This window comes from Sciurus carolinensis, chromosome 2, assembly GCF_902686445.1.
Source record: "Sciurus carolinensis chromosome 2, mSciCar1.2, whole genome shotgun sequence".
Taxonomy (NCBI): domain Eukaryota; kingdom Metazoa; phylum Chordata; class Mammalia; order Rodentia; family Sciuridae; genus Sciurus; species Sciurus carolinensis.
Window position 1 is genome coordinate 69349717 of NC_062214.1, and position 15023 is coordinate 69364739.

Genomic DNA, 15023 nt, shown 5'->3' on the forward strand with positions numbered 1-15023 from the left:
GTGAGGGTAGATAATAGCAAATTAAACTCCGTAACACAATAATAAGTGTTAGAATTCTTAACATGCTACTTCTGTTTAACAGTCTCCCCTGCCCAAAGATTATATCTGTCTTGCCTTCTATGTTACTGTTTTCTGTTTTTTCTTCATAATTTTGCCACCTAATTATTCATTCCATCAACACTATAGTTTTGCCTCTTTCTAAACTTAACACAAACAGAATCCTCCTGTGTGGATTCTGATGTGTGTGGATTTTTTTATTTTTTTGTTTTTTTTTATTGTTTGAGCACTGTTTGAAGATGATCCTTCCTAGGGGTAGCTAACTGGTTCGGTAGTTAGTTTTTGGTTTTGGTTTTTTTTGTTTTTTTTTTTTTTTTTTTTTGGTACTGGGGATTGAACTCAGGGGCACTTAACCATTGAGCCACATCCCCAGCCCTTTTTTATATTTTACTTAGAGACAGGGTCTCACTGAGTTGGTTAGAGCTTCATGCTAAGGTTAACTTTGAACTCTCGATCTTCATGCCTCAGCTTCCCAAGTTGCTGGGATTACAGGCATGTGCTACTGTGCCCAGCAGTTCTTAGTTTTCATTGTATTCATTTATAAACTTCACAGTGATTTATTATGTAAGGATTTACTATTGACTTTGGCGAAAAAAATAATTGATTTTAGACCTTCGTGGTTTTTTGGAGGCAAATATTGTATACATACGTCAAAGGAAAAAGAATTAAGTGTCATAAGCAGTCATTGGAGTACTAACAATTGTGTGAAAGGTAGTAAACTGGTTTTGGTGTTTTTATGGTTTACCCTGACATCAAGTCTGTCTTACTTTTGGGGATGTTTTATGATTCTTAGAACCATCATTTTAAAGTGTTACTTATGTCCCTTGATTAGACCACTAAAAGCCACTCTTGAGAAATATGTGTTTTGGACAAAAGTAAAAAGAAGTCTTCCTTTCAAATTAAAATTGTAGGAAACTTTTCTTGGTAGTATCACATAAAGGAATGTCAGAAGATTTCAACACTTTTTTTTTTTTGACGTGATAAATATTGAACAGTGTAATTAAATGAAAGTACAGAAACCCATATTTTGATGCTATTTCACCTTAAAAGAAGATAGTAACCCTGGAAAGTAGTTATATTCAAGTTGTAAGTATCAGAAATCTGTGTCAATAATAGACAATGGCCCCTCATGTTTAGTGCTAACTCTGAAAGATACTAAGTGTTTCATGTGAATGATCACATTTGATCTTCACAATTTTGTTAGGTACTACTATTAATCTGAGGGTATATTTACTTATTATAGCTAGTCAAACATCTTACATACCTCATAACTCATAGAAGCACACACACATATATATCTTCCTACATTCTAAATAAGCGTCAGATGAGTTTTGAATGGTGTTAGGTGAGTCTTAGATCAGATAAGTGATATGAATCATGAAAGCTGAAAGAGAGTACTGTAGCATTACAGCACAGGCTGGACTGAAGGAAGCAGCTATTGCTCAGCTACAGCTGATTTTTGTCTTGGAGGAAGGCAGGCCAGATCTTCCAGTTTTTCAAAACGGGCTATAAATCTGAATTCTACATTGCCTTGACTTAAAAGCTTGCCAGCTGATTTAATATTTTATACCTTTTTATTGTGAAATGTACCATATGTATAAAAGTGCATAAAGCAAATATACATTAATGTATTATTATATAGTGAATTCCCATGTAAACACCATTCACCTGTTAGTAGGCCAACTCCTATATATATAGAGAGAGAGATTTAGTAATATAAGGACTGAAAAGATTATTGTTGAGTAACTCTCTAAGTTTCTGTCACTTCCTATGTGAGTTTAGAACCTAGAATCTGAGTCCTGCATCTACCACTTAATAGCTGTTTTCTCATCTGTTAAAAAAATGTGTGAATATAAAAGTGCAAACAATACCCATCTCGGGATATTTGTGTGCTTAGCACAGAACCCAGCACATGGTAAACTATTATGTTAGTTCGGTCTTTTTATAACATTTTAGGTGATGCTCATTTTAATGTCAGAGAAAGTGCATATTGAAATTATGGTTTTGTGTGTATGCATACGTGTACATAAATACTTACTTTTGAAAAAAGATTAGCCTGTAGATTAGTAGTCGTTTTAGCTCGGCAAGATGTTTGATGGTTTGAAGGAAGTCTGTGAGCTCGTCAGATACTTAATGAAAAATTTATTGCAGTGACATTAAGAGATACAGTGTTCAGTCTGATGGATTAGGCAATAGGGATTAAAGACCATTTCAAATCCATTATACTTGACTTAGTTTGAATATCTACCTAGTAAGGTGAATGAATGATTAGCAAGTTCTGATTAGTTTTTGACATGCTGAACATGACATGTCATGTCTTTCCATGTATTCCATCTGTACTTTTGCCATTTATATCCTCTTCTCCCCAACAGTGCCCCCCCTTTGATATAGTAGCCTCCTAAAGAGTATAGTATCCCCCTCTTTTCCTTATAAACCTTTTCTAAAATAATTTTCCATAATCTAAGTTTAATTAGTTTCTCCTCCCCCCCTTCAGTCATTCAGATTCCTTCTAAAATTCCTATTCTTAACTGCCTTTAGAAGTAAAAGATCAAAATTCGTAATACAGCCGGACATACCTGTATGTGCATACCTGTAATCCCAGTGGCTCAAGAGTTTGAGGCAGGAGGATTGCTAATTCAAAACCAACCTCAGCAAAAGCAAGGTGCTAAGCAATTCAGTTAGACACTGTTTCTAAATAAAATTAAAAAAAGGGCTGGGGATGTGACTCAGTGGTTAAGTGCCCCTGAGTTCAATCCCCAGTACCCACTCTCCTGCCCCAAATTCATAATATGGATCCACTCCTAGTATATTATTTGGCCTCTCTGCTTACCCCTGTAGCCCTCATCTTCCATCATTCTCCTTGTTCTCTACTTTCCTCATTTTTAGTTCCTAACAGGTACTGTATTTCCTACCAACTTCGCATGGCCCTGTGGGTTCCCCCCCATAGTGCTTATTTAAACCTGTGATTATATATTTAGTCATGAGGTGTTTTGATTATCATCATCATCTGATTCTCCCACTAGACTATAAGCTCCATGTTCTCCAAGGTCTTCTTACCTGTCTGGTTATCTGCAATTTAACACAGTGTCTAGCACATAATAAACACAAACATTTGAATGAATGAGACACTCTCCTGCCCCAGGGCTTTTGATTGTGCTGTTTTCTGTACCTGGAAAGTTTCCCACTTTTATCCCTTATTCACCTAGCACCTGTTCCTCAATTCTTTTCCTCAAGAATTTTGTCCTGAATCCAGAAACTAGGTCAGAACTCTGCTTTATGCTCCTTCGTCTATCTCTCCAGAACACTTAAAACAACTTATACTTAGTTGTCTGTTGGTTATTTGATTAAAATCTGATGTCCCTTCTAGATGAGAGTTGCTTTTTTCCTCCTCTTATTAACTTGCCAATTGCATTAGAGCATCTCAGAATGAGCCTAGAAACTCCCAGAAATCTTCTCCAATACCAGCTGCATTTTTCTTACTTTTCTGAAAGGGGAGGCAGTTGTTGGAATAGCCAGCACAGGAAATTTTACTTTATTCTAGGCTGTGGTAGCTACATTCTTGGTTTGAGTGTTTATTAGATCAGTAATTTCTAGTCTTCTCAAGTTTATCTTTTTTTAAGTGGAAAATTTCAAACCCATATAAAAGTAAATGAGGAGTATATTGAATCCGCTCTCACCCAGTATAGTTTTAGCTATACTTCCATTCATTGTGTCCTTCCCATGATTTTGAAGTAAATGTCAAACTTTTTATCTTCTGTTAATGTTTGAGTATGTATCTTCAAAAGATAGGAACACTTTTTAAAAATATATAGCTATATTACCATTGTCATACTTTTAAAATAAATTCTAAATTAACTAGTATTTTCTAATTGTTTTAAATATTAACTTTTTCTTTTAAGTGTGTTTTTAAATTAGGATCTGAATAAGGATCTCTTAATTATGATTGACATATCTTATATCTATGTCTTATTATTCAAGGTCCCCCATGTTTCTCTCTTTCTCATCTCCCCCTCATTAGATTGCAGTTTTACTGGTTAAGAAACTGGATTGTCTGTCCTACAGCAGTATTCTGTCTGGATTTTGATCTTTGCTTCTTTGTAGTGATTATAATGGTACTCAGCCCTTGATACTTCCTACAAGTTGGTAATTAGAGGTGGAACAATTCTCTCTAGTAAAGAATACTAGGTAAAATACCACCTATGTAATTTAAAATTTTCTAGTAGCCTCATGGAAAAATTTTAAGGAAAGTTTATTTTAATGTTTTATTTAATTCATTTATGCAAAATATCATCTTGGCATATAATAATATAAAACTTAAAAATGAAGTATTTCATATTATTTTTATAAACTCAGTAATTGAAATCTATCCTTTGTGCATTTTATGCGTGTCAGCTCATCTCAGTTTAGAATAGCCACATTTTAAGTGCTCATTAGCCAGATGTGACTGACCTGCTATATTAGCACAGATCTAGAGCAGTGATCAGAATCGGATTTGATTTTTTTCTTTCTTTTAATACTACTACTTCATAAGTGGTATTTAGTTCCAGAGGTTTCGTTGTTGTTGCTCTTTTAAGTGATATTAAGCAGCTATATCAGTGCCTAGATTTCTTAATTCACTAGGTATTGTAAAATGATGATGGTCAAATTTTATTACTTCTTCATTTATTAGCTGGGATAGCTCTAAAAAGAGGAACTTCACCATATCTACTGATTATCCAGTGGTACTCTTTGTATAGGAAAGGCAGAATGAATATTTAGCTTAATCCATTCCTTATATGTGCCATTTTTTTCAAAAGACTGTAATGAATTATGTCAGTACTTATCATTTTTTAACATCACTGTACAAATGGGTTGATGGAAGTATATCCATGTACAGTCCTTATTGCCAAGTTATTTTATTTTGAACTTTATTATAACTGTTAAGGTGAATAAATTATAGTTGTATACAGATTTTTGCCCAGCACCTAGATCAAGAAGGAACATTATCAGTATCTCAGGAGTTTTTCTTAGTTTTTATGCCCTTCCAATTGGTGCATATACAAGGATAAACCCTATCTTGACTTCTAACAGTATAGGTCACTTTTGCTTGCTTTTTATTTTTTAAAAATCACATATGCGATTTTTCTTTGGTTATAAAATTCATTCTTCATTGTCAAATATCAAAAATTAAAATATGCATTCTGAAGCTAATCTTTCAAAACTGTAAGTATATAAATATGCTTTAAAAAAACAAAATTGGTATCGTTTTGCATTGTTTTCCATATACCTCTATAACTTTTTTTTTAAAAATTGGAATATTAGATTGCTTTGTGGTTTGGTCATTCATTTGTAATATAGTTGGTGTTTGTATGTTGGTTACTGTTTTTATTCCTTCTTTGCCCACCCCCAAACACACCATTATCTTTGTTGGTTTTAATGTCTAATTTTCCTAATGTGTGAATGGCATGTTATGGAGTATAGTGGTTCTAAAATTCAGGACTAAATAAAAAAGGGTAAGCTTGCTATCCTTGCTATCCCATTCCCTTCTTCCTTTTTATCTGGAAAAAATTTGAGAGGCTTTTTCTCAGCCTCTAGCCACTATAAAATGCCATGCCTAAAAATAGTTTTAATTTTGATAACTGGAAAGCATTTTAGATCTCAAACTTTCCAAGGTATTTAACTGTCCCTAGTGGAAATTTCTCAATGTTTAATGTGCACAAAATGGTAACTTGTTTAAGATGATATTATTTCTAGGTGAGCAGTGAATATAAGTATAGCAACTTGCCTGTGAATTTACATTTTTAACATACTTCCAGACTTGATCAAAAAATTCCAGGTCTACTATCTTTCTTCCAATGCTTAATATTTCCTACTAATATATATCTTGTCATTTTTTATCCTGAATTGTAAATCAAGGTTTGGATACAAAAAAAATTTGTAAATGGAGCTAATGTTAAATATGGTTGGTACTAGATGCCAAATTTACTTCATTTCTATTTAGACTTTTGTGCTATAGTTGTTGTACTTTTATTTTGATAACTATTTTAATTCTTATGTTTATTTTAGTTCTTAATCTTGTATTTGTGAAGTATGTTGAATCTCAAGGAATGTCTTTAGGACCTCTTCATTTTACTTTAGATGGACTTTATTCCTACCTTTTTGGCATGTCAGTTTGAGAATTTAAAAGCCAACCATCAGGTCAATACAAATACTACATACCTTTCCTGTACTTTCAACACATATGCTACTTTCTTTGTACTTCATTCTCATAACAGTGGTCAGAGTTTGAAATTAAATACAAAAGTAAAATTTCATACAGAGTCAGGGGTCATCCTTGAATTTCCTGATAAGTTCCTGACTCATCATCTCAGTAAGTAACCTCGCTTTTTATTTTGGATAGGGGAAAAAAGCCAGCAACAACAACAAAACCAACAAAAACACTCAGAATCACAAAAGAAATCAGAAACAATTCAGGGTAGCGGTTTAGCTTATAGAAGGAACTTAGAGAGTGTACCCCAAGTGTCACTTTTCTTTACTAGTTGATTTTTCTAATGGGGGAATGCAAGTCATCAGGAAATTGTTTATCATGCTGAATAATCTGTTTTAGGTATATATTTAGTAATGTTTAAGGGTCAGACTTTTAGAAATTTCATGGAAATCTTGTTCTTTTATGATAGCCTGTATATATAAAGTATTTTGTTCTCAAATTGAGAGATCTTCAGTTTTTATATTCTTTTTTGGTGTATTCTTTGGATAATGAATGATGTTTTATATTAGCTCCATTGATTTTCATGTACCTTCACTGATGGCTCCTTCTGTAGTTCCTTTGGTTCTTCCTTTTTTTTAACCCCCAAAATATTGTAGTCCACAGGGTCATCTTAGTCCTTTGGTAGTTGGATCTTTTCTTTTGGTTTCCAGGATACACTGCCTTGTTGATTACTCTTAGATCCTTTCTACTCCACATCTCATCTTGATTCTTCAAACCTGTATATCCGACTGGCTACTTTTTAAGTCTGCCCTGATGGTTCCATAGGCACCTTAAATTAAGCATTTCTTTAAAAAAAAAAAAAAAAAAAATTAAACATTTCTAAAACTGCATTTTAAGCCTTCCTGCCTTTCCACTCAGCTGCCTAACTCAGAAACCAGGCATCTTTAACTCCTCCCATCTTTTCATTTTAACTTTCCTTGTGGTCTTCTTCAAATCCGTATTCCACATTAGTCTTTTTTTTTTTTTAATTTTTAGATGTTGATAGACCTTTATTTTATTCATTTATTTTTATGTGGTGCTGAGAATGGAATCCAGTGCCTCACACATGCTAGGCAAGTACTCTACCACTGAGCCACAACCCCAGCCCCCACATTATAGTCTTTACAATGAAGATTTTGACTATATCATTTGATATCTAAAATTTATTATATCTCCCTACTGAATTTTAAATCCTTGGCATTACATCACAAGGCTTGTGATGTAGTACTTTTTGTAACTTCTCTTTTTACTTCCTCCCTATTCCACAAATTGTACAACTCAGTCATACCAAAGCAACTATCTTGTGAGTTCTTGTGCCCTCTTGTCTTTTCTCATTTTGATTTGTAATCAGTCCTAAAGAATGGTGAAACTGCCTACAATTGGGACCTGGAGTTTTGGCAGGAAGCCCTTCAGAGTTGGTGATCTGAGTGGTATCTTTGCCAGCTGGAGCTTAGAACAAAGAAACCAAACAAACTCTTGGCAGATTCTGAAATGCAGCTTTTTGCTTCTTCAGAAATTGTGATTCTAGTTAGTTGATGCTGACTTTGTAGAAATGTACACAGAACTAATCCAGTAACCACAGATTACAATCACTTTTGATGCCTGCATGTTTCACTGATCATTTAATTTCTTAGCCGCTCTTTGACATTATAGTCTAATAGAAATTTGGAACTGGAAAGACCTTTTTACTTGAGATAATCTTAACCAGTTTCCCAATTTTATAGGTGAGGAAAAAAGTTAAGGTCACATTTCTAGTTTATGACAGATTTGGGCTTTGGTCTTACTGTTTCTGGGCTAGTTCGTTTTCTGTTTAATAGCACCTTTCATAGTTACTAGGGAATAATAGTAGTCATGTTTACAGGGAATAATCCACTTTTCCCTTGGTCTTCCACAAGCTGAAGTGCTTTGGAAATGAGACTAGGGATTTACCAAAGATCTTTGCAAATTATACAACTATTCATTCTATACTTTTTTTTTTTTTTAGTTGTAGATGGGCACAGTATCTTTACTTATTTTTATGTGGTGCTGAGGATCAAACACCAGTGCCCTGCAATTGTGAGGCAAGCACTCTACCACTGAGCCACAGCCACAACCCTCATTCTGTATTTTTTTAATAAGACAAATGATAAGCAAGTTTAAAGCAAGAATACTGTTTTGAAAATAATTCATTTGCCTAATAGATGACTATTACAAAACAGAGCAAAAGTGCTCACAGTGAAAATGTAAGACTCCTCACCTACTGATTTCTGTTTCTGTATTTGTTTCTCTGATGTTCTTCCTAAAGAGCCCCCTTTTCTAAAACATCAAAATTCTGCCATTAATGATAATTATTCTATGTATGTAGTGCTCATGAAAATAGTCCTCAGTAAATTTACTGGTACAAAATATGTTTTTAATCTATTTTAGCTTCAATTTCTGAATGACTTACTGAAAAAAGCTACTTTGTTTTTAACCCCAGCATTTTATTATGATCATTTTCAAATGTAACAAGGTTGAAGAAATTTTATACTGGATTCCTAAATTCTGACCATTGAGATTCTACCACTGTCATTTTACTATATTGGTATCATTCTCTGCCTATGTGTTATCCATCTAACCATCCTTCAATTCATTCAGAACTCCTCAAGGATTGCCGTGTTGTAAAAACAACCAAAGACAGAATTTTCTGCTTTTGCTACTGATACAAATGAAAGAGTAGAGGGTGGAGAGAGAAGCCATGGTCTGTGGTTTAAACTAGGGATACTTACTCTGTTTTTTTGTTGTTGTTGTTTTTTGTGATGTCGGGGATTGAATCCAGGGCCTTGTGCTTGCAAGGCAAGCACTCTACCAACTGAGCTATATCCCCAGCCCATTTACAAAGTAAATATTTGAAATTTAAAGTAGGAGTAGAATTTGGTAAATGTAGTTGAAAATATATTGCCATTTTGTTCTGATTGAGAATAGAGTAAGGAAAGCAAAAAGAGAGCATACTTGATGAAAAAGTGTCAACCACAGTCCCTTCACTTCGAAGATGATCATTGTTTACATTTAGTGTGTCCCTTTCAACTGCTCCCCCCAAGTTTAAACAAAATTAAAATATACAAACTGTTTCATAACCTGCTTTCCTGCCTCTAACGTTGAATGAACTATTTGTTCATTTAAACCGTATGGAGGATGATAAACTGTTTCATATTGAAGAGTATGTTATCAAGAAAATAAGTGCCTATTATCAGATCACTTACAGTTTGGACTGATAGGACATGGATTTAAAAAGCAGTGAAGCAATGCTACTGGTTAATGAAGTGGATCAAGAAAAGACCAGCTTACAGCTCTGCAAGCAATTTTCATTCTTAATGTCAGCTGAGATTAGACAGACTGGCAATTATTACAGATATTTTTATCACTTATATTTTGGTATAATTGTTAATACTTAGCTGATTAACTTACAACATTGCTTCACATTGATGGAGGAGGTTTTTTTTTTTTTTTTGTGTGTGTGTGTGTGTGTGTGTGTGTGTGTTTAATACCATCATTTCTTTACAATGATGGAACAGTTTTTTTTTTTTTTTTTTTAATGCATTGAATCCTGGTCAGTTTTTGTTAAAAAAAAAACAAAACAGCTTTGTTTCCAGTAGAGGTCTCATTAAAGGGAAGGTTTACTGCACTTGATTGGAAGATTGAAACAAAACACTTGTAAGGTTGGCAGTTCTTATCTATGGGAGTGAACAGAGAGATCCTTTCTCTCTCCCCTTTTATTCATTTGGCAGGGAAGTTAATCTAGTTGCTTTGAATTTAGGAAAAGCAGGCTTTCTTTATAAGGATTCGTTTTTCTAAAGTGACATTAATCTTTAATTAAAACTGCTGTGGGAAAGGAGACATGGGCCCATTGCACCTTGATGGGCATAATCTCATGATGCTAATGACAACAGTATAACAGAAAACATCTCACTTTTGAAATAAGCATTTATAATAATAGGTGATGAGAGATATTCTGAGAATGTCATGCTCAGCATGCTCCCCTTTACCCTACCTTTCAGTAACTCTGAAAGATTTTATTAAATTTACTCAAATAAATACATTTTTAGAAATTCTAATTTCATACAATTTTACCAGTAAGACTGAATTATCTTAAATCTCCAAGAGAAATTAACCCAATTCTAAAAAAATTTATTTTGACTTTTTTAGTGTTTATCCTTTAGATAACTATTTTCCTCAAGAGTTTCATGATATGAAATGAAAGTGAACTACCCTGTGATTTGAGTAGGACCTATATGAATCTTACATTGCCTTTATTTTATGATTATTCTTGGAATAGGGGATTATTGTTAATTTGTTTTTTCCTTTTTTGCTTCTCGTGTTTGTATATATGTGTGTGATGCATGCATGTATTAGAAAAGCCATTTTTTCCATATGATTATTAGTGAAACTTAAGAAGGTAATTCTGTAGTAAAACAAACCAGGTGAAGCAGTAGTGTTTGTGATATAAAGCAAACATTGACCAAATCTATCAGATGGTCTTATGTTTTTTTACACGTGCACACACACACACACACACACACACACACACACACAACATAAAACCATCTTTTAGACACGAGCCGATGATTCAGTCTCCACTGTAAAACTTTTCCACATGTTTAAAAGGGGGTAAACATTTACTAATTCATGCTTTACCAATTCATGTACATTTACACACACACCACACAAACACACATATATATGCACACACATATAAGTTACTGAATTCAGAAGTTTAACTTTTCCTTCCTTTGCAGAACACAAGGTATGCTTTCAAATGTTTATTTTCCTTTAGATAATTTCAAAATAGAAGCCTTCCAATTTTTGTTCAAATTAGTTTGAACACTGATTTCAGCTGGAATGAAACTAATATAGAGCAGCTTCTGCCCAGATTTAAGTTAAAAACAAAGGAACTTCCTGTGTATAGTTTCCTGTCTCTTAAAACAAAAGCAAACAAAAACCTTTAATAATTATTTAAGTTCCTTTTCAGAGCATATTAATAAATAGTATGAATTTTGGTATTTTATTGTGCTGAATTATTTATTGGATGTTCCTGTTCACTTGATGGAAAACATTTTCTTAAAAGGTGAATGTTTTATTTTTCTTTTCCTTTATCAGAGTACAGCAATGGAGGAAACAGCTATATGGGAACAACACACAGTGACGCTTCACAGGGTAAGTTTCTGTTGCAGTAAATAATCTTGTGTTACAACTCAGGATACTGGCAGCTTTTGAAAACAATAGAGGAAAGCCAGATGTCAGGAAGCCAGAAGAAAGGGGAAAATTTTTCTATATTCTTTTGTTTAAAATTAGAGTTGCAATAAATTCTTTATTAAGGTCAAAAGTGAGTATGATTACTATTTCATATATCCTTTTGGTTGTTACTTGTAGAGTTGCTGATTTTATTCCTGACTTAAAGTACTTTATTTCTTAAAAAATGAATGCTCAAAGGCTATACATTAGTGTAAATTATAAACTGCTTGCTTCAACCCGTTTGAGTTTATATACATGTTTTGTGAGTCTGAGGTTTAAAATTAAACCAGAACACATAACATAATCTTGAAAGATTCTTGTTCATTTGAAATATGTACCTTAGCTGTTGCTCAATTACTAACATTTTGAAAGATTAGAAGTAAGCTTAAAGAACTCTGAAGTGGAATTGTCCTGGATTTGAATCCTAGTTCTGCCTTTCTTTTGTTTTAGAAATGAGCAAGTGATCCAGCCTCTACTGTACAGCCATGTTTTTCACATGTTTAAAAATGGGGTAATGGCACCAGTTCATGCTCAACTAATTCATAACATAAGTGCTTCCCCAAATTCCCCCCTTCCTACTTTGAGGAGAACTGACTTGACTGATTACCCTCCCTCTTAAGAGAAGGTATAGAAAGAGAATAGAGAATATTTAAATATAGAACGTATTTTCACACTTAAGTATTTACACTAGCTGTATTTATTATTAGGAAGTTGGAAAGGGGAGAATCATGTGCTTTGACCCTACCCCTGATTATCTCATGAACATTTGAATCTGCACATAACAGATAATGGGTAAATATTCAACAACAGTGATTTCAAGTAGGATATAGTTGACTTTTTGGTGCTTCAAAAAATGGTAAAGAAAATCATTCAGTGATACTAACATTAACTTTTAATTTATAAAACTAAAATAAAACAACCTGTTTGAAATCTGCTTGTATGTAGCATATTTAAATCAGATATATATGAATAAGTACAGAATAACTTCATTCCTTATGACTGTTTAATTGATCAATATGACGATTTAGTATAATTTTATATTACATTTATTTTTCTTACTACCTTTATTTTTATTTTGGTATAATTCATACAATAAAATTTATTTAGTGTACAGTTCTGAGTTTTGACAAACTCATAGTCATGTAACCAGCACCACATTTATAATACAGAACAGCTCTATCACCTTAAAACTTTCCTTTAAGCCCATTTGTAGTCATTTCTGTCCTTGCCCCCAACCCTTAAAAACCCTATCTGTTTTCTGTTCCTATACTTTGACCTTTTCCAAAGTATCCTTTTATGTATCCTTTTGAGGCTAACTTCTTAAGTTTAGACTAATGCATTTGTTTTAGTCAACTTTTGCATTGCTGAGACCAGACTATCTGACAAGAACAACTTAGATGAGGAAAAGTTTATTTGGGTCTCACAGTTTCAGAAGTCTCAGTCCATAGATGACCAGCTCTGTTGTTCTGGGTGCAAGGTGAGGCAGCATGTCTTCGGGGAAGGGTGTGGCAGGGGATCCTTTTATGGCAACAAGGAAGGGATGGGGAGGAACAGGGCCTCAGAAAGAACAACCTTTCCAGGGTATGCCCTCAGTGACCCATGTCCAGCCATGCCATGCCCCCACCTGAAGTTACCACGCAGATCATTCAAACTAGGATAGACTTACCTTGGTCACAACTCTCATAATCTCATCATTTCACCCCCAAAGTTTTCTGCATTAATACAGGAGCTTTTGGAGGACACATCAAAACCATAATAGCATTTGAGATCTCATGATGTAGTTTGTATTAGTAATTAGTTCGTACTTATTGCTGACTAGCATACCATTATATGAATGTATAATAACTTATTCATTCTCTAGTTGTGTAGTACTTTGAGTTGTTCAGTTTTGTTTATTATGAATAAATCTGCTTTAATGTGCAGTTTTTTTAACGTGAACATAATTTTGCACTTTTCTTGGTAACTACTTAGTAATGGAATGGCTGTGGGTTACATAGTAATTGTTTAATTTTATAGGAAACTGCCAAACTCTATACCACCTTTCATATTCAGTATTAGTGTATAAGAGCTCCTTGCTCAGTATCCTTGTCAATATTTTTAGTTTTTTTCCCTTAATTTTAGTCATTCTAATAAATGTCTAGTAATATTGCATTGCAGTTTTAGTTTGTATTTCTGTAGTGATGTTGAGTACCTATTTATTTGTTAACATGTTCGCAAAATATTTTTTGGTAAAATGTGTTCGGATATTTTGCACATTTTTAATTATATTGTTTGTTATGGAGGTTTTTTTTAAATTGTGGAAAAATACATAACAAAATTTACCATCTGTGCAAGTTCTTTGTCCATAATTTAATCAGGTTGCTCATGTTTTAGTTGTAGAAGTACTGTGTATATCTGAATATTAACCCCTTACCAGAAGTATAACTTGCAAATATTTTGTCTCATTCATTGATTGCCTTTTCACTGTTGATTATGCATAGAAGTTGGAGTTTTTTGTGTATTCTGGATACAGTTTACTCATCAGGTTCTATTTTGCTGATATTTTGGGCCAGCCTATGGTTTACCTTTTCCTTCTCTTAACAGTATCTTTTGCAGACTGTAAGTTTTAAATTTTGAAAAGTCTAGTTCAACTTTGGTTTTCATCAGTCATGCTTTTGGTTTTGTATCTGAGAAATACTTGCCAAATCACAAAAGGTTTTTTTTTTTTTTCTGTATTTTCTTCTAGATATTATTTGAGTTAAATTTTGTATGTGATATAAGATATAGGCAGAGGATTTTTTTTTCATATGGATATCTAATATTTTGAGCAACCATTTTGATGAAGAGTATTTATTTCTCTGTTTAAATATTCTTTCTTCCTTTGTCAAAAATCACTTGACCATCTATGCTTGCATCTGTTTCTAGACTCTCTAGTCTTTTTAATTGATTTATATATGTGTCTACCGATTCACCAGTGACTTCTGCCATTGATTACTGTAGCTTTATGTTAAGCATGAAAATCAGCTAGTACAAATCCTCTAAATCTATTATTTAAAAAAGGAGAAAAATGAACTATAATTTTGACTGTTCAGGTTCCTTTGCCTTTGTTTGTTTTTTGTTGCTGTTTTTCTGGGATTTTTTTGTTATTTTGTTTTTTAACTTCTATTTATTTATTTAGAGATGGAGTCTTGCCATGTTGCCCAGGTTTGAGCTTCTAAGCAATCCTCCTACCTCCTCCCAAGTAGCTGTGATTACAGGTGTACACTGCCATGGCAAATTTCCATATAAATTTTAGAATAAACTTGGCAGTTTTTGCCTACGTTCCCCCTGCCCCCCCCCCAAAAAAAATCTGTGATTTTCATTGGATTGTACTCTATATAAGTCAATTGGGGAGAATTAACATCTTCACAAATAAGTCTTGCAAACTATCAATATGATGTATCCCCCATTTGTCTGATGGCTTTCATCATTGTTTTGCAGTTTTGGACATATAGATCCTGCATATTTCTCA

The 15023-nt window shown here is 33.4% G+C and overlaps 1 protein-coding gene across 9 annotated transcripts in view; it reads left to right on the forward strand.

Annotated features, from left to right (window-relative positions):
• Positions 1–15023, forward strand: part of Tjp1 (tight junction protein 1) — an 86500-nt gene that overhangs the window by 6510 nt on the left and 64967 nt on the right. For all 9 annotated transcript variants that reach the window (XM_047538536.1, XM_047538537.1, XM_047538539.1 and 6 more), the window contains exon 2: positions 11399–11455. In XM_047538536.1, the coding sequence (XP_047394492.1) occupies positions 11399–11455 (57 nt within the window). The remainder of the gene's footprint in view (positions 1–11398; positions 11456–15023) is intronic.